Source organism: Rhinatrema bivittatum, chromosome 2 (genome assembly GCF_901001135.1).
Source record: "Rhinatrema bivittatum chromosome 2, aRhiBiv1.1, whole genome shotgun sequence".
In the NCBI taxonomy this organism is placed as follows: Eukaryota; Metazoa; Chordata; class Amphibia; order Gymnophiona; family Rhinatrematidae; genus Rhinatrema; species Rhinatrema bivittatum.
In genome coordinates this window covers 698,956,399-698,975,075 of record NC_042616.1, presented here as the reverse complement: position 1 = coordinate 698,975,075, position 18,677 = coordinate 698,956,399, and the positions used below count along the sequence as shown (strand labels likewise).

At 43.2% G+C, this 18,677-nt stretch overlaps 1 protein-coding gene and 1 long non-coding RNA gene across 3 annotated transcripts in view; one reads left to right on the top strand and one right to left on the bottom strand.

The window, feature by feature from the left end:
• The window catches only part of NECAB1 (N-terminal EF-hand calcium binding protein 1), a 555,658-nt gene that overhangs the window by 337,584 nt on the left and 199,397 nt on the right, over positions 1–18,677 (bottom strand). For both annotated transcript variants that reach the window (XM_029591633.1, XM_029591634.1), the window contains exon 4: positions 1,396–1,421. In XM_029591633.1, the coding sequence (XP_029447493.1) occupies positions 1,396–1,421 (26 nt within the window). The remainder of the gene's footprint in view (positions 1–1,395; positions 1,422–18,677) is intronic.
• Positions 1–18,677, top strand: part of LOC115085520 — a 48,141-nt gene that overhangs the window by 18,943 nt on the left and 10,521 nt on the right. The window lies entirely within an intron of this gene.

Sequence of the window (18,677 nt, the reverse complement as noted above, 5' to 3'; positions counted from 1 at the left end):
TTCCACCATCTGAACATCCGATAGCAGATGGGAGGGAAGAGAATTGTGGCTTCTGGCTCCATCTTCGGGCCTAAATGGCCTCACAATCACTGCAACTGCAGCATCTCACATTTCCATGTTGGACCAAGCAGCTTATAGCTGAACCTATTTCTTGTTCTTAATGGGGCAGGATGCTCCACTGCGACCCATGAAAAAATAATTACAAAAATATGCAGCAGCCCAGTAACACTTTCACTGACATGTAGAGAAACATGTGTACATGATGCTTTTAGTGTGTATTTTCTAACTTGTTAATTTCAAGAAGGTGAGATGTTCTTGATTATTCATGTAGTATTTCTTTGTCACCTCTTGGGCTGTTCAAATATCTCAACATCACAATCAGACTAGCTGGATTTCTTCCTAGTTTGAGTTCAACAGGACAAGTAGATTCCCTCATGATGTAATGGAAAAATGTTCTGAATGTTTTCCCAGAGATCTTGGAGAAATCCACCAGAATCATATACAGATCTGGTGATTCACAAAGCCCGTGGCAGATTTCCTTCAAATCTGTATCAGAGTTTCCATAGGTCTGTGCTGCCTCTAAAAAAAGGTTTGTTAAACTGATCTCAGGAAGCTTCAAAATGTTTCTGGGTTCATTATATTGATTCCTGCGATTAAAGACGAAATGATTTCTTGACAGAGATGAATTATAAGTTGCTGACTAGAGGGGAGCATGACAAAGTGCCAACAGCCATCTGACTTTCATTGGTTAAGAGTTCATAAAGGGTCCACTGAACACAGGAAATGGCCTACTATATGTGTGCATGTTTTTAACATTTTTTTGTCCTCTGAATGAACATAAAATATTCATAATTTGATGCACAATGTGTTTTCAGTTTAACTACAGTATGTTAGAATGTAAAAACAATGCTTCCCATGCAAACTGAGACTTGTACTTTAAACTCACATGGTAGATAACTGAAGTTCAGGAGCTGAATAACAAACTTTAAAATTCTGCTTACATTTACACACTAAAGAAAATCCTGGTGGTGATCTTACAGGGGCTATCATCTCCTATTAAACTGCTCTTCTGAACTTCCTGTCCAACAGGCGCAAGGATTCTCTTTGTGCTCAGTTTATAAAACTCTGTAAGCTGAGCAGAAAGGAAGTGACAAACCAACTATAGAAGAAGTTGAGGTTAGTGAAGGAGAAGACTGCAATCTTAGCTGAGTTTTGTGGGGGGAGTGGAAGTTGAGGAGATCTTAATTTGATATGATAAAAATAAGATCCAAACACATCCTCAAAGATCTATTTGTTTTGCCAGAAGATCCATTCATTTGCATTTATGATCCACTTGCCACTTCCAGAAACAAAATATAATGCTATTATTTCTCTGATAAAAAAAAAGCAACTTACCATATAATTCTTCCGTGTCAAGGTTGCTGAAAAGATAAGAAGGTAGAAATATGATTAGCTTAGCTTTTTATAACATAACAATCAGCACTTTCTCTTACTCTATATGTTCTTATAAGGCCAGCATTGTAAAGATATACTTACTGATGTGTAATATTATAAGAATCGTCCAAATTATGTTGCGGAAGCCCTGGCTTAGCATAGTAAAAGCAGCTCTTGCAGAGCTAGATTGGAATAGTAAGCAATGGGAGAAGTTCTAGATCAGATTTGAAGGTCACAGGGACATGAACTCCCTTGCCATGAACTGAGAAGATCCAAGAAAAGGAGCAGCACTCCTACCAATAATAGGATGGATGCCGCCAAAGATGGCACTACAACGGAAGCAAGTATTCAGTACCCTAGGACAAAGGCTACATCCAAAGCTCTCTGAACTTTGTGGTAGCTGCTTTATATTTCTGTGTTGCCCAGATCTTTCTGTATTTTCAATAATTATTTTAAGAATTATTATTTATAAACATTATCAACATACAGAATAAAGTGCAAGGGCTCCTTAGGATCCTTTACTAATTCAATGTGTCCCTTTTATTTCTGTAATCGGAATATATTGTTCCTGCAGTTGTGCATGGAGACCCCTAGAGTTTCTAGAGACTTCTGGTACTGTGATATAGTGCTGAGGAGAGAGGCTAGTTTTTCTTGCTCTCTGCAGTCTGAAGCATGGCGGCACATTAGCAGCAGAGGCTTTTGTATGCAGGAGAGTAGCTAGCTGCAGTCCTTGTTTAAGGGTCTGTCGGCTCTTTCCCTCTTTTTGGAGAGCTAAGAATAACACAGCAAGTCTGAGGTTTTTCATTCCTATATTTTTGCTTCTTTTAAGTTCTTGGACAGGAGAAGTGAGTTTTTCTCAAGGAAGTGGAAGATAGCTGTCACTTATAGGAGTTACTGTTCCCATCCGGCACGTAACTAAAGGAGAATAGAAGAGATTCCGCTGCTTAGGAGCAGTACAGGCAATGGAGTATAGGTCCCAAGGGGTACTCTAGAGTGTATAGGAGCTCCCAAAACCTGCCAATTAGGAGATGTTGCAGTAAAGCAAAGGGAATCCTGTGTGTGTATCTTGTGACTGTGTAAATGGAAGAAAGAGACTCATCTCCAAACCCTTTGAGGGGAAGGAGAGGGAGAGGGAGAGAGGGAGAGGGAGAGGGAGAGGGAGAGAGAGAGAGAGAGAGAGCACTGCAACAGAGAAAACATGACTCTCTATACATCTACCTCTTTAAGAGGGGCACTTTCAACTCAGAGTGGGTTGGGGGGTGGTGTTACATTGGTCTGTCTAGGGCATTTTAGACCCTTGCACAGGCTCTGTGCACAAGGATTGCAGGGGCCGTGGTAAAGAATGCCTGTTATTTGTTGGGTGAGGGAAGAGAGAAAGTGTCCTCCTCTTCCTTGCTCCCCCTCCCCCCGCCCCCCCCCCCCCCCCCCCCCCCCCCCCGCTAATCTTGAGAAATCTCAGGGTGAGCAGAGCTCGAATGTTCCCAGATATGTGTATATGGACGCGCTGCAAGATAAGCTGAAATTTTATATCCTGCGTACATGTACATGCACATGTTGTAAAATAGGCTAGGCACATGCATGTGTACTCCTAATTTTAAGCATTTATATGAACAGCAAGGACATCTTAGCATTTAGATGCACAAGTGAGGGAATTTTATAACATGCACACATCTAGGATTTAACCAGTTAACTCACCAGTTTGCCCAGTCTATGGCTATGTCCTCAAGACCCCACTGGTTCCTTAGCCTGCATTCGCCCCAGTTAAGCCAGACCCCTCAGGTAGTTCATATATAGCCAGAAATAGTTTTATTCAGACACACCTCATCAATAGCAGAAGTGACATTGCTCTGAAATGGTTTTGGACGCACACCCATGATGTAACTACTTATGCACAAATCTCTTGGCCCCACCGCAGAATGCACATTTCCCATCTACATTTCACCCCTTTTTTCCCCAGTGTGAGATATTCATGCATCAATACTTGTGTGCGTATGTGGCAGCTTTATAAAATCGACCGGGCGTGCTTAGGTCATAGATGGACATGCATTTCCCAGTCTTGCTGCACGCATCACTTTTAAAATTCACCTCTAAGTGATTATAGTTTACTTTTTTCAGTATATTTTGTAAGAGGAGTCAGTTGCTATGTGAACCAGGAGTTTTCTGAAAATGAACCAGACTAGGATGATGTGGTTATCTTTTTACACTGAAGGAAACTTACATGAAGTCCTGGTTATGGCTGTCACAATGAAAGTCAAACAATGGAACATATCATTAAAGACTGTCCCTTCCAATCGTTTACAGGTCACGTTCTGACAGTCATGCAGTCACACCACATGCCATAACTTGGTTCCACAATTTGGACATTAATATTCAATGTTATTATCCCTGCCATACAATAATAAGTATGGGATGAAAGTATCTACATTTCCTGTTCTGACAAGAATAAAGTGGCAATATCTACCACCTGCAACATAGCTCCTATTTTACTCAAGGAGTAAGATATTGGATCAGTTTGATATTCGTGAGAATTCAAACAAATTAATTTCATATTAAATGATATTTTTAGATTGGGTTTTCAAACATATGCAAAATCAAAAAGAAAGAAACACACTAGTTAATCCTTCCAGATGCATAATCCTTTCTAAATATACAGTTCTGAAGATTATCTGTCTCCAATTTATCTTCTTAAGGATCAGCTGTAGAAAAAAGTACTAGATATTTTGGGTAGAGGTGAACAATAATTGAAATTAAAACTCCAGAAATAGAAGAGAAAGCTAAATAGAAACATTTTAGCAACCAAGTAAGAGCAGTAAAGAAAAAAAAAATCAGTCCTCAGTAATTATATACATTTTAGAATTGCAAAATATCTACCCAGGCAGTAATTGTAAGATCAGCCTTCAAGTGGCCACATGAAATGTGTAATGAATATGTAGAAGATATCATATGTGGAACAGTCAAAACTGAAATTACAGTGATGGTAAAACAAAATGTAGTGTAAGAAAGAATGTACCAAAATAACACTGAACTTAACACATAGTCCTGGGGGAATATCCTAGTCAGATACCTGGGTTCAAATATTAATAGCCGCAAGCTCTAGGTGTGGCTAAGGAAATCAATTGAATCAAGAATGACAGTCTAATTCTATTTTGAGACACATAAAGACTTCTATGATAATGGAAACAACAGTAGAAATTAAGTTCTTGTCAGAATAAATGCAACTCCCCACATTGCTATCTTAGACCCATATGTTGACTGTGATTAAGTCTAAAATTGCATTAGATATTTGTTTATCATATGGTATAATTGTCAAAATAAGATTCAAGCTGTACAGCAGTCTTTTAACTTTATATAGATTTTGGTTTAAATTGTAAAATAAACCTATCTAAGGCAAAGAAGGCTTTTCAATGAGGAGAGAATGCAATCTGTTTCCTAATCGGGGTAAATGTATCAATAGTAATGATAATTATGCTTGTGAGATTTACAGTGGGTCGTGGTAAGAATAGGGGTTGAGGACAGGTTGGGTGAAAGAACTGGAGGTTCTGCCCTGGAAGCTGGGATAGTGTAGAGACTTATATGTTCATTTATCTGGAATAGTGGGGATATAACAAAACTGACTTGGACAAGGAAAAAATATCCTGCAGGCCCTCAAGCTTCTCTTAATAGAGAAGGCTAAAGGAAGCATTGTTAATGCGGGATGCAATGAAGCTGATTTTGGGCTCCCAAATTGAGACTTTCTAATCATTTCTAATGAAAATTGTAGGTAGACATCATCAGAAGGCAAATGGCGCGCCAACACATCAAAACTATGTCAACAATGCACAAAACGTGGCATGAATAGTCCAAGGACCTATAATGGGGCAAAACAGTATCAGCAGTGGCAGAAGTTCTCCAAGGCACCATCAGAGATGCAAAGCTGCAGCATAATTGCCCATAACACTCCAAGGCTCCAAAAGAGGGGCAAAGGGAGCCAAAAAAAGTGGCATGAACACCCACCACAGCATAAGAGGGGCAAAGTGGCACCAAGCATACCATGATCAGCTCTGCACCATGAAGGGGGAACAAAACACCAAAAGTGGCAGGAAGAACCCCAAGTCAATGACAGGGTATCACAAGAGAAAAAAGAGTGGCATGAAGACCACAAAGCACCATGAGAGGCACAAAGTAGTCATGCATAGTAGCAAGAACAGCATGAGCTCCAAATGAGGGACAAAAGGTTAGACAGGGAGAAGTCACAGGAAATTCTTGGAGGAGGCCTCTAGTCATTTCTGTACTGCATTATTAGGGAAAGAGCTTGGATGTTCATGCTTGAAGTTGGTTTTCCTCTTTGCTGTGTGTAATCTCAGCCCTTTCACTATCATTTACTTTCTCTATCTTCTCATTTACTCAAACTAATATGCCACTGACTAGAGGACCCTAATTCTCTTCAGCCACTAGCTGCTCCATATCCTGTGATTCAGGGAATCCAGAACACGATTCTTTCTTTGAATCAGTTTTTGCAAATACTGCCTCCATTATCTGAAAAGCAGTAACAATGGAGGAGCATGGTCCTGGTTTCAGGTGCTTCACTACTGCTGCCCCTTTATTTGCTGTAGCACTATTGGAAACCCCAAAATAGCTGAAAATTAGAAATAAATCACAACAAGAAAAGATTCAGCTATATAAGGAACTCAATGGAAAAATATGTCAAGCAACCATCATATATTGCCACATATGCTTTATGGCTTATATTGTCAAGCCCATGGAGCACTGGGCTTGTCTAATCATAGGTTGCGAGGGACAACAAAGGCAAGCAATGTATGATATAAGTCAACTAATGCATGCAATTATCTCAATCCACAAGACAGCAAGTAGTGTGCGAAATCCTGGAATGCATCCTCCGACACGGCAGAGTTTCGGAGTGTGTAACTCCTTCTTCAGGGAGTTCCAGGTGGTTACATATTGGCGAATTTATTCTATGTGTAAACAATTGAAGAGTTCTTAAAAGATGCCATCCGGCTAATAAATCACAAAAAGCCCCAGACTGGAAAGGAAAACACTTACTAAATAGTTGTGTGCGATCAGTCCATGCGCTGATAACAGTGTCTGCATAAATGCTAGAACAATAATAGGTCAAACAACGTTATAACAATAGTTCAAGGAAAATTTGACATGTCTTATATTCAGAGCATACTATGTGAAAAGCTGCTATCCAATGAATGAGAGTACTTACATATGCTGACAAAGTGCAGCCTTTCAGCGATCTGTTCTGCGACTGACAACTAGAGCGCGGCTGAAACGCCGTATTTAAAGGGAACTACTCCAATGGAGAAATGAGCCAGCAGGAAATGACGTCTCTTGCCCCAAATATGGTGTGAGCCATATATGGAAAGTGACATGTAAGGGGAATGTTCTGTTTTGAACAAAACTCCATATAAAGAAAATGATGTCATGATCGCGGCCATTTTGGAGGGATATCTTCAATTTAATAAGATCCATATATGGAAAATGACGTTGCAGGGTCGGCCATCTTGAAGTGCCATCAAATGAGGGTAAACCATTCCACTTTCTCATTGAGCCCATATGGTTCTGTAGAACGCAATCGGAAGATCCATCGGTTTTCTTTGTAATTCAGCAGCATGGTCCTATCACCTCCTCTCCAATGTGGGGGGATGTGTTCGAGGATAATCCACCTGTAATCCTCAAATGAATGCGCATGTGTAATACTATGTTGAACTAAAGGTGCTTTGATGTTTCTGTTATTGATTCTACTGTGGTGCTCAGTGAGCCTAGTGTGAATTTTACGCCTTGTACGCCCTACATAAATTTTTGCACACGGGCATTGTAGTGCATAGATCACAAAGTCGGTATTACAGTTAACTGTATGTTTATTTATGATTTGAACACCTGATTGGGGATCTTTCCATTGAGAACCAACATGCGCCGCCCTTGTTGAGGGTCGGAGCGAGTTTGCGGAGCTGCTCTTACGACCCTTTGTTTGATATTTAAGCCACGAGCATATGCAAACATGGGGGGATCCCGAAAGAACGAGTGGGGGCTCAAAGCGTGCCAATTCTTCATAATGGCTTCTTTGATGGCTCTTTCGGGATCCCCCCATGTTTGCATATGCTCGTGGCTTAAATATCAAACAAAGGGTGACCTTGGGGACACCTTTAATGTGCCTGCTAAGGCATTAGAGGCCAATATTCACATAGCACTGAATATCTCAATTTAGATACCTATGTTAGGTCCCTAAGGCCAGGATTCATCATTCTTTGCAGAATGATGAATCCTGTGAAAACGGCGGGGGCGGGGGGGTGGGCCTGAGAAAGCCCGCAGCCTTCACACCATGGCAGTGCGCCGGCTGCCGACTTTCACACCGAATACTGCCACCGTGAAAGGTGGTGCTATTTGGTGTGCTACTGCCGACGATAATGTTAGTAACATTATCGCCGGCAGCGAAGACACAACCAACTTCGCCCCTCCCCACCCAGACTCCTCCCCTCCCCCTAATTTGCATGATATCGCATGCGATACGGCCATATTGCATGCAGTAAGCCCTTAGAAAATAATCCCATAAGTTTGGCATCTAATATCAGCTGATGTAAACCGCCTTAATTTTGGGCTGAATATAGGTGCCTGACGTTAACTTTTGGAACCTTAAACTGAGGCTCCTAAATTTAGGACACTTATTGATTCACTTAAGTTAAGATGCCTAAGTTAGGCACTCAGTTCTGGAATTCAGCAGTGAGTCCTAAGTCCATTCCCCTGACCTGACCGAGCCTTTGGCTTTGCCAGCTTTTAAGGTTCCTAAATTAAATTATCTTGTAAAGAAGCATATATCGGGACTCCATTGAAAGAACAGGACCAGGCATTTAGTCTGGTCCACAATAAGGCATTAGGGATGTGAATCGTGTCCTCGATCGTCTTAACGATCGATTTCGGCTGGGAGGGGGAGGGAATCGTATTGTTGCCGTTTGGGGGGGTAAAATATCGTGAAAAATCGTTAAAAATCGTTAAAAATCGAAAAAATCGAAAAAACCGGCACATTAAAACCCCCTAAAACCCACCCCCGACCCTTTAAATTAAATCCCCCACCCTCCCGAACCCCCCCCCAAATAACTTAAATAACCTGCGGGTCCAGCGGCGGTCCGGAACGGGCTCCTGCTCCTGAATCTTGTCGTCTTCAGCCGGCGCCATTTTCCAAAATGGCGCCGAAAAATGGCGGCGGCCATAGACGAAAAAGATTGGACGGCAGGAGGTCCTTCCGGACCCCCGCTGGACTTTTGGCAAGTCTCGTGGGGGTCAGGAGGCCCCCCACAAGCTGGCCAAAAGTTCCTGGAGGTCCAGCGGGGGTCAGGGAGCGATTTCCCGCCGCTGGACCTCCAGGCGCCGCTGGACCTCCAGGCGCCGGCCATACGCGTATGGCCGGCGCCATTTTCCATACGGAAAATGGCGCCGGCAGGAGATCGACTGCAGGAGGTCGTTCAGCGAGGCGCCGGAACCCTCGCTGAACGACCTCCTGCAGTCGATCTCCTGCCGGCGCCATTTTCCGTACGAAAATGATTCGCGGCGGGAAATCGCTCCCTGACCCCCGCTGGACCTCCAGGAACTTTTGGCCAGCTTGTGGGGGGCCTCCTGACCCCCACGAGACTTGCCAAAAGTCCAGCGGGGGTCCGGAAGGACCTCCTGCCGTCCAATCTTTTTCGTCTATGGCCACCGCCATTTTTCGGCGCCATTTTGGAAAATGGCGCCGGCTGAAGACGACAAGATTCAGGAGCAGGAGCCCGTTCCGGACCGCTGCCGTTCAGGACCGCCGCTGGACCCGCAGGTTATTTAAGTTATTGGGGGTGGGGGATTTAATTTAAAGGGTCGGGGGTGGGTTTTAGGGGGTTTTAGTGTGCCGGCTCACGATTCTAACGATTTATAACGATAAATCGTTAGAATCTGTATTGTATTGTGTTCCATAACGGTTTAAGACGATATTAAAATTATCGGACGATAATTTTAATCGTCCTAAAACGATTCACATCCCTATAAGGCATAGCCAGAAGGGAATCTTGATGCCAGGGCGTTTCCCTAAGCTGGGGAATAAGAGAGTAAGCCTAGGAGGTAAGAAACAGGCCCTGGGGATGAGAAAAATATAGCTCCTATTACAAAACATCCTATTGCTGAAACCTTTGATTTAGAACTGCTAAGGTATGTAGACTTTTCTACCTGTTTTCTGTTATGCTGATTCTGTGGAGAAAAGGCTGAAGTCCATACTACTCTGCCCTCTGTCATCCTAGTAAAGCAAAAGACTGCTTGCACATTAACACAAGCCTCCTGTATTTAGATGCTGAGACTGTGAGAATATTTATTTAGGGAGATCTAGGTTCCTAACTCCTAAATATTAGGCACTTTCATATTTTTAACATAGGGCTCTTAGTGTTTCATATTCAGAAGTGAGGGAAGTGAGTATCTGCCCAGGTAACTTCAGGTGAGAAATTCAGCAGAAGGTATCTGTAACCCTTCTGCTTACTAAAGTAACCCCTTACTAAAGTAACCCCAGCAAACTTACTGGGGTTACTTTAGTAAAAGATTTTCTCTGACTAGACTCACCTGGGTACATTTAACCAGGTAGCAATTAATATTGGTGCTGCCTGGCTAAACTTAAGCCTTGCCCCCGAAGCACCTCCCATCTTTCTTTTCTCTGTCTAAATTTTACACAGGTAAAACGTTACATAAGTATTATTTAGCTAGTGATGATCGGAGGGGATGTGCAATTACATACTTTTGTTGGTGTAGCTGAAAAGCTACCCAACTAACCCCTTTCAATATGGACTTCTTAGTGCACAGCTCGCTAGTCTGATTGCATGCTAAATTTAGCTGGCTAACATTGAAAACTTACTATAAATGGCTCTGTTTTCTTTATCTGCCCATTCTGCACTTGATGAAAACAGGTAGCCTTTTGTAGCTGCTCTGAGCCATTATTCAAAATGCCGTGTTTATGTGCCTAATTTCTGAAGTTAGGAGGCTGGATCCTTTTGAAAATAAACTTGTATACCTTTTCAGCTTGATTCCACTGGAAGTCATAGGTGCTACATGGCCCCTGAGCTCCATGTAGCAACATTTCAGGTCTTACCTACTTCAGGAAATTATAACACGATGCTTCTATCTAGTACTCAATGTATAATTAATAAGAAAACTAAATATCATGCTTACTGAGAGTATATTGCATGCCTGGAATAACTTAACAGCAGAGTAGGTAGTAAACAAATCACAGAGAGAAATCAGGCATGGCTCTAGATATAGAGGGCAGTGATAAAGCTGAAGGAGAGAGATAACTGGAGATTGATTAAGATCTGCAAAGACCAGAGCCATAGCCAGGCCATTTGGCACCTATGGTCTAGTGAAAAAATGTGCCCTCACCCTGAACACAACATACAACACCGCAAGCCAGGAGACTGTTAAATGTAGGGAGCTTTACATTTATTTTAATTTTCACCCAGCAGTTTCCTCTTGTTCGTTTGGGCACTATGAGCTTTATTTATTTATAAAAATGTACATAATGTAAGAGGATGGGAAACTGCCCACAAAATTTCACTTTGAAAATCTGGGGACCAGCTGGAACCTTTTGCACCTGCGCTGAGGCAGAGACAAAGTCAAACAGAAATTTCAAAATGAAATCCCAGCATGTTGCTTGATAGCTCTACTCTGTCCCCTAAAGCCTTGTGCTCCCCCCTCACACACACCTTTGTCATACTTTTCCCACACAAATTTAAAATTATGCATTTAGAAAATATTTATTTTATTTATACATTAGTATATTTAGCTCACGTCTTTTCATTGTAGTACATGAAAAAGAACATTCAAAGTACAGTCTTCTGAGGTAAAAATATCACTAACAGCATGTATATTCTATTTACATGTTGTGCTGAAATGTCACAAACACAAGAGGTCAGGAAATAAATCATTCAAGTCCACTCGTTTTGCTGTTCAAGAGGTAAAGGTTATATATTTGCCTGATTGTTTGAACTGTTCTATGAAATTATATAAAGCTTACCTCTTGAACAGCAAATCGAGTGGACTTGAAATATTTATTTCCTGACCTCCTGTGTTTGTGCATTAATGTGGTTCAGGACTTCCACCTATAACTATGTGCTTGTGTTGTAGTGTCAACAAGAAAAGCAAAAAAGATGCTTACAGCCCATACGGTATTATACCTATGGTAATGTATGCTGGGTGTGGGCTTGGCCCTGAGAAAGCCATGAGTAAATTGAATTCCAATTACAATATAGTAAATCTCCTATATCAGAATAGCACTAAGAGCCAGCACAAACAGTAGCAACCCTATCTATGAAAAGACAACACTGTAAATATTATACCACGTTCTAGATCGCCAATATACCTCCTATTAGGAAAACAGAACAAGCCAGTTATAGATCTCAACGCAGAAACTACATGCTAGCAGAATCCCTCACCTCAGTCGTATATCGGACCACAGAAAGACCCTCAAATACAGAATAAAGAGATCATAAAGGTGTAGACAAGAATCTAACTGGAAACCACAACAAGCCAAACTCTGTATGCAGTGCAACAGTGGAATAAGAGAAACATAATCATTCCTCATAAAGTATCAAACAAAATAAAAAAATATAAAACATTAATCATAATAGTAAAACCATACTAATAAAAACAATAAATATTTCAAAACAACCAATGAATAGAACACCCATTAATTAAAAACTCATTAAACTTTTCCAAACGCTAATAAAATATTTCAAAACTGAAGACACATCAAATAATACCCAATAATTAAAACTAATAAGGATTTTAAAAATCAACTGATTTTCGTAACTGAGAACGTTTGGTTTCCAGATACCCTGAGATTGTTGTAGATTATCAGGAGGAGAGTAGGACGGTTATTACTCACCAGGGCCGGTGCAAGGGGATTTGGCACCCTAGGCGAGCCTTCTTCCTTGCGCCCCCCCCGGTCTCGGCCCCGACTACTACCTCATTCTCAATCACGCCCGCTGACTGGGGTTTTCTGGGTCGCGAGCAGATTGGGCACTGCTTGCGGCCCGCCAAATCTCCACTCCTCTTTGCCACCACTTGCGGCCCCATATGGCTCGCACCCAGTGGCGCACCAAGGGTCTCCGGCGCCCAGGGGCCAATGCATTTGTGTGCCACAGAAAATCAGTGGCATCTCTAGACAGAAGAATTTGTTTTGGGTGGGGGGGGGAGCCAAAATGACATTTCTTCATCACGCCCACCTCTATAGCATGGATCCTGCTTTAAAATTGGTTATAAAAAAAAGTGTTGTTAAAAAAAGTCCAAAGGGTCCTCTGCATTATTTTAAAAAGCTGGCCAGTTTCACACTATAAAATTATTTGATAGCCTCATTCAACTAATTCTATATGGCTATGAGAGTGAAGTCTGGAATATATAGGAAGGGACAGAATGTCAATACAAATCCTGCACCTCCAGTTCTGTATCTCTGTGCATCCACTGAAATTCCCCCAAACAATGGAGCTTGGATGTTTCCCTTACAGCTCATCATACTAAAAGATATTTTCAAATTCTGGTGTCACCTCACAGCAACAGCAGCACAAACACCTTCCACTGCCAGACACATTGTTAACTAACACAAAGCACCGCAAAAAAGACACCCAAAATCTATACTGCAATCCCATCATAACATAACAGTAATAACACCAAGGACTCAAACAACAATAACCCTACCTGTGAATAAGCAAGGGTAAATATTACACTGGGTCCTAGAATACCAATACACCACCTACTGAGGAAACAAAACAAACCCAATTGCTATAGATCTCTATACAGACACTATATGATAGCAGAATCTCTCATCATGGTCACACACACAGAGCAGAGACAGACCCTCACCAAATACAGAATACAAAATAAAGGAGCACAAATTAGAAAAAACTGAAATGGAAACCCCAAGAAGCCAGACTCTGTGTATTAGCAATGGAAAAACAGAACAACCATTCCTCATAAAACAAATAAAATCAAGAAACAAAGCATCAGTTATAATAGTAAAACCATACTAATAAAATATTTTAAAACTACTGATAAATAGAATTTCTATTAATTAAAATCATATACATTTTTTACAATTTCCCAAACACCAATAAAATATTTCAAAACAGAACATATATCAAATAACACACAATAATTAAAACTAATAAGGATTTTAAAAAGCCCCTGCTGTCCATACATGGGAGCTCTTGATTTCCAGTCACCCTGATATTGTCGAGGATTAGGAGGTTATCCTCTCTCTCTCACACATACTCACATGTCCATTCTCTCTCACACATACACTGTCACATACATACACATTCATGCTCTTATACCCAACCATAACCTCTCGCTCTCACAGACACTGACACACTCAGGCTCTAAGGCACTCTCTCCCCCTCCACACACACTCCCACACAAACTCTTACTCCCCTGGATTTTCTCATACACACTCATGCTCTCACTCTCACTGGCTCCCTCACATACACACAAACACACACTGCCAGGCAAGCTCCCACTCGTTCTCACACAGACACACAGACACACACACACACACACACACACACACACACACACAGGCAAGCTCCTAGTCATTCTCACACTGAACCCCAGGCAGGCTCCCATTCATTTTCACACCACTCCCTCCCCATCCCCCAGGCATGCACACATTCATTCTCACACACACAGACCCCCAGGCAGGCACCAATTTATTCTCACACACACACATACACCACAAACAGGCAGGCACCTATTCTCACACATACAAACCCCAGGAAGACACCCATACATTCTCATTCACAGACACACCCTCAGGCAGGCACCCATGCATTCACACACATACACCGCCAGGCAGACTCCCATTCATACACATGCACACACTAAAGGCAGAGACCCCCTCTCTTTCTTTGCCAGCAACCTCAGAGCCTCTCTCATTCTTCTGCTGCCACTGTCACTGCTGCTGTATGGCTATTGCGGAGGTGCTGATTGCTGCTATTGGCACTGAAGCACATTCTGCTGCCTCCTCTGTGCAGGCCCCATGAGCTTCCAGTTCCTCTATGCTGATCTCGTACATTGTGAGATCCGCATAGAGAAAGTGCTACTCTTGCACATTCCCAAAGATTACATGTGCCAATCAGTAAAAAGTAATTTATTTCTTTTTACATTTGCTGTCTGATCTTAGTTTTCTAATCGGTTGGTCACAGGCTTTTTTTTTTCCACCTTCCCTTTCTTATTTTTTTGCCAATTCCTTTTATAACATATTTCTTTTCTCTCCATCTGTCTGCTTCCCTCAAACACACAGTCAGGTTCTCAATCTCACATGCTTTCTCTCTCTCACATACACAGGCACTCATTCTCACATGCTGTCCCTCATACAATCATTTATACACAGTCTCTCTCTTGCACATGCTGTCTAACTCTCACTCCCACATGCTGTCTTGCTCAAGCACAGGTTCTCACTGTCACATGCTCTCTCTCATACAATCATTCCTACACACAGGCTCTCACTGTCACATGCTGACTCACACACACAGGCTCTCTCTCACTCCCACATGCTGTCCTGCTCAAGCACAGGCTCTCACTGTCACATGCTCTCTCTCATACAATCATTCCTACACACAGGCTCTCACTGTCACATGCTGACTCACACACACAGGGCCGGCGGAAGCACTAGGCGAACTAGGCGATCGCCTAGGGCGCTGAGCATTAGGGGGCGCCGAGCCGCTGATGGCCAATGGCCGCCGGTGGACGTCATCCCAATGGCGGCTGAGCGGTGAACTACTGCTATGCTGTGTGCCGGATACACACAGCAAGAAGATCGGCAGGACCGTGGTACAGTCGCGTCTAAACATGCTGGTGCTCCTCCTCCTTCCTGCCCGCGCGGCCCCGGAAGAAAAATGTTGCCGGAGCCGCGCGGGCAGGAAGGAGGAGGAGCATCAGCCAATGCAGGAACTTCTCCTCCTTCCTGCCCGCGCGGCCCCGAAAGAAAAATGTTGCCGGAGCCGCGCGGGCAGGAAAGAGGAGGAGCATCAGCCAATGCAGGAACTTCTCCTCCTTCCTGCCCGCGCGGCCCCGGAAGAAAAATGTTGCCGGAGCCGCGCGGGCAGGAAGGAGGAGGAGCATCAGCCGCGTGCCGGAAGGAGGAGGAGCATCAGCCACGTGCAGAAGAGGATCAGCGCGGCTCGAGAAGACCGGGGCCGTTGCAGAGCCCATCCTGCAGTGGCCCGTGAAGAGGAGGCCCAGAGGTGAGAGAGAGACTGAGGGTTTGTACAGTGTGCATGTGTGCGTGTATGAGATGAGTTGAGAGACTGTGTGTGTGTGTGGGAGTGAAGACCTGAATGTTTGCAGAGACAGCATGGGAGAGCCTCTGTGTGTGTGAGAGACAGCATGTGATAGTGAGAGCCTGTGCTTGAGCAAGACAGCATGTAGGAGTGAGAGAGAGCCTGTGTGTGTGTGTGTGTGTGAGTCAGCATGTGACAGTGAGAGCCTGTGTGTAGGAATGATTGTATGAGAGAGAGCATGTGACAGTGAGAGCCTGTGCTTGAGCAGGACAGCATGTGGGAGTGAGAGAGAGCCTGTGTGTGTGAGTCAGCATGTGACAGTGAGAGCCTGTGTGTAGGAATGATTGTATGAGAGAGAGCATGTGACAGTGAGAACCTGTGCTTGAGCAAGACAGCATGTGGGAGTGAGAGTTAGACAGCATGTGCAAGAGAGAGACTGTGTATAAATGATTGTATGAGGGACAGCATGTGAGAATGAGTGCCTGTGTATGTGAGAGAGAGAAAGCATGTGAGATTGAGAACCTGACTGTGTGTTTGAGGGAAGCAGACAGATGGAGAGAAAAGAAATATGTTATAAAAGGAATTGGCAAAAAAATAAGAAAGGGAAGGTGGAAAAAAAAAAAGCCTGTGACCAACCGATTAGAAAACTAAGATCAGACAGCAAATGTAAAAAGAAATAAATTACTTTTTACTGATTGGCACATGTAATCTTTGGGAATGTGCAAGAGTAGCACTTTCTCTATGCGGATCTCACAATGTACGAGATCAGCATAGAGGAACTGGAAGCTCATGGGGCCTGCACAGAGGAGGCAGCAGAATGTGCTTCAGTGCCAATAGCAGCAATCAGCACCTCCGCAATAGCCATACAGCAGCAGTGACAGTGGCAGCAGAAGAATGAGAGAGGCTCTGAGGTTGCTGGCAAAAGAAAGAGAGGGGGTCTCTGCCTTTAGTGTGTGCATGTGTATGAATGGGAGTCTGCCTGGCGGTGTATGTGTGTGAATGCATGGGTGCCTGCCTGAGGGTGTGTCTGTGAATGAGAATGTATGGGTGTCTTCCTGGGGTTTGTATGTGTGAGAATAGGTGCCTGCCTGTTTGTGGTGTATGTGTGTGTGTGAGAATAAATTGGTGCCTGCCTGGGGGTCTGTGTGTGTGAGAATGAATGTGTGCATGCCTGGGGGATGGGGAGGGAGTGGTGTGAAAATGAATGGGAGCCTGCCTGGGGTTCAGTGTGAGAATGACTAGGAGCTTGCCTGTGTGTGTGTGTGTGTGTGTGTGTGTGTGTGTGTGTCTGTGTGTCTGTGTGAGAACGAGTGGGAGCTTGCCTGGCAGTGTGTGTTTGTGTGTATGTGAGGGAGCCAGTGAGAGTGAGAGCATGAGTGTGTATGAGAAAATCCAGGGGAGTAAGAGTTTGTGTGGGAGTGTGTGTGGAGGGGGAGAGAGTGCCTTAGAGCCTGAGTGTGTCAGTGTCTGTGAGAGCGAGAGGTTATGGTTGGGTATAAGAGCATGAATGTGTATGTATGTGACAGTGTATGTGTGAGAGAGAATGGACATGTGAGTATGTGTGAGAGAGAGAGGATAACCTCCTAATCCTCGACAATATCAGGGTGACTGGAAATCAAGAGCTCCCATGTATGGACAGCAGGGGCTTTTTAAAATCCTTATTAGTTTTAATTATTGTGTGTTATTTGATATATGTTCTGTTTTGAAATATTTTATTGGTGTTTGGGAAATTGTAAAAAATGTATATGATTTTAATTAATAGAAATTCTATTTATCAGTAGTTTTAAAATATTTTATTAGTATGGTTTTACTATTATAACTGATGCTTTGTTTCTTGATTTTATTTGTTTTATGAGGAATGGTTGTTCTGTTTTTCCATTGCTAATACACAGAGTCTGGCTTCTTGGGGTTTCCATTTCAGTTTTTTCTAATTTGTGCTCCTTTATTTTGTATTCTGTATTTGGTGAGGGTCTGTCTCTGCTCTGTGTGTGTGACCATGATGAGAGATTCTGCTATCATATAGTGTCTGTATAGAGATCTATAGCAATTGGGTTTGTTTTGTTTCCTCAGTAGGTGGTGTATTGGTATTCTAGGACCCAGTGTAATATTTACCCTTGCTTATTCACAGGTAGGGTTATTGTTGTTTGAGTCCTTGGTGTTATTACTGTTATGTTATGATGGGATTGCAGTATAGATTTTGGGTGTCTTTTTTGCGGTGCTTTGTGTTAGTTAACAATGTGTCTGGCAGTGGAAGGTGTTTGTGCTGCTGTTGCTGTGAGGTGACACCAGAATTTGAAAATATCTTTTAGTATGATGAGCTGTAAGGGAAACATCCAAGCTCCATTGTTTGGGGGAATTTCAGTGGATGCACAGAGATACAGAACTGGAGGTGCAGGATTTGTATTGACATTCTGTCCCTTCCTATATATTCCAGACTTCACTCTCATAGCCATATAGAATTAGTTGAATGAGGCTATCAAATAATTTTATAGTGTGAAACTGGCCAGCTTTTTAAAATAATGCAGAGGACCCTTTGGACTTTTTTTAACAACACTTTTTTTTATAACCAATTTTAAAGCAGGATCCATGCTATAGAGGTGGGCGTGATGAAGAAATGTCATTTTGGCTCCCCCCCCCACCCAAAACAAATTCTTCTGTCTAGAGATGCCACTGATTTTCTGTGGCACACAAATGCATTGGCCCCTGGGCGCCGGAGACCCTTGGTGCGCCACTGGGTGCGAGCCATATGGGGCCGCAAGTGGTGGCAAAGAGGAGTGGAGATTTGGCGGGCCGCAAGCAGTGCCCAATCTGCTCGCGACCCAGAAAACCCCAGTCAGCGGGCGTGATTGAGAATGAGGTAGGAGTCGGGGCCGAGACCGGGGGGGGCGCAAGGAAGAAGGCTCGCCTAGGGTGCCAAATCCCCTTGCACCGGCCCTGCACACACACACACACACACAGGCTCTC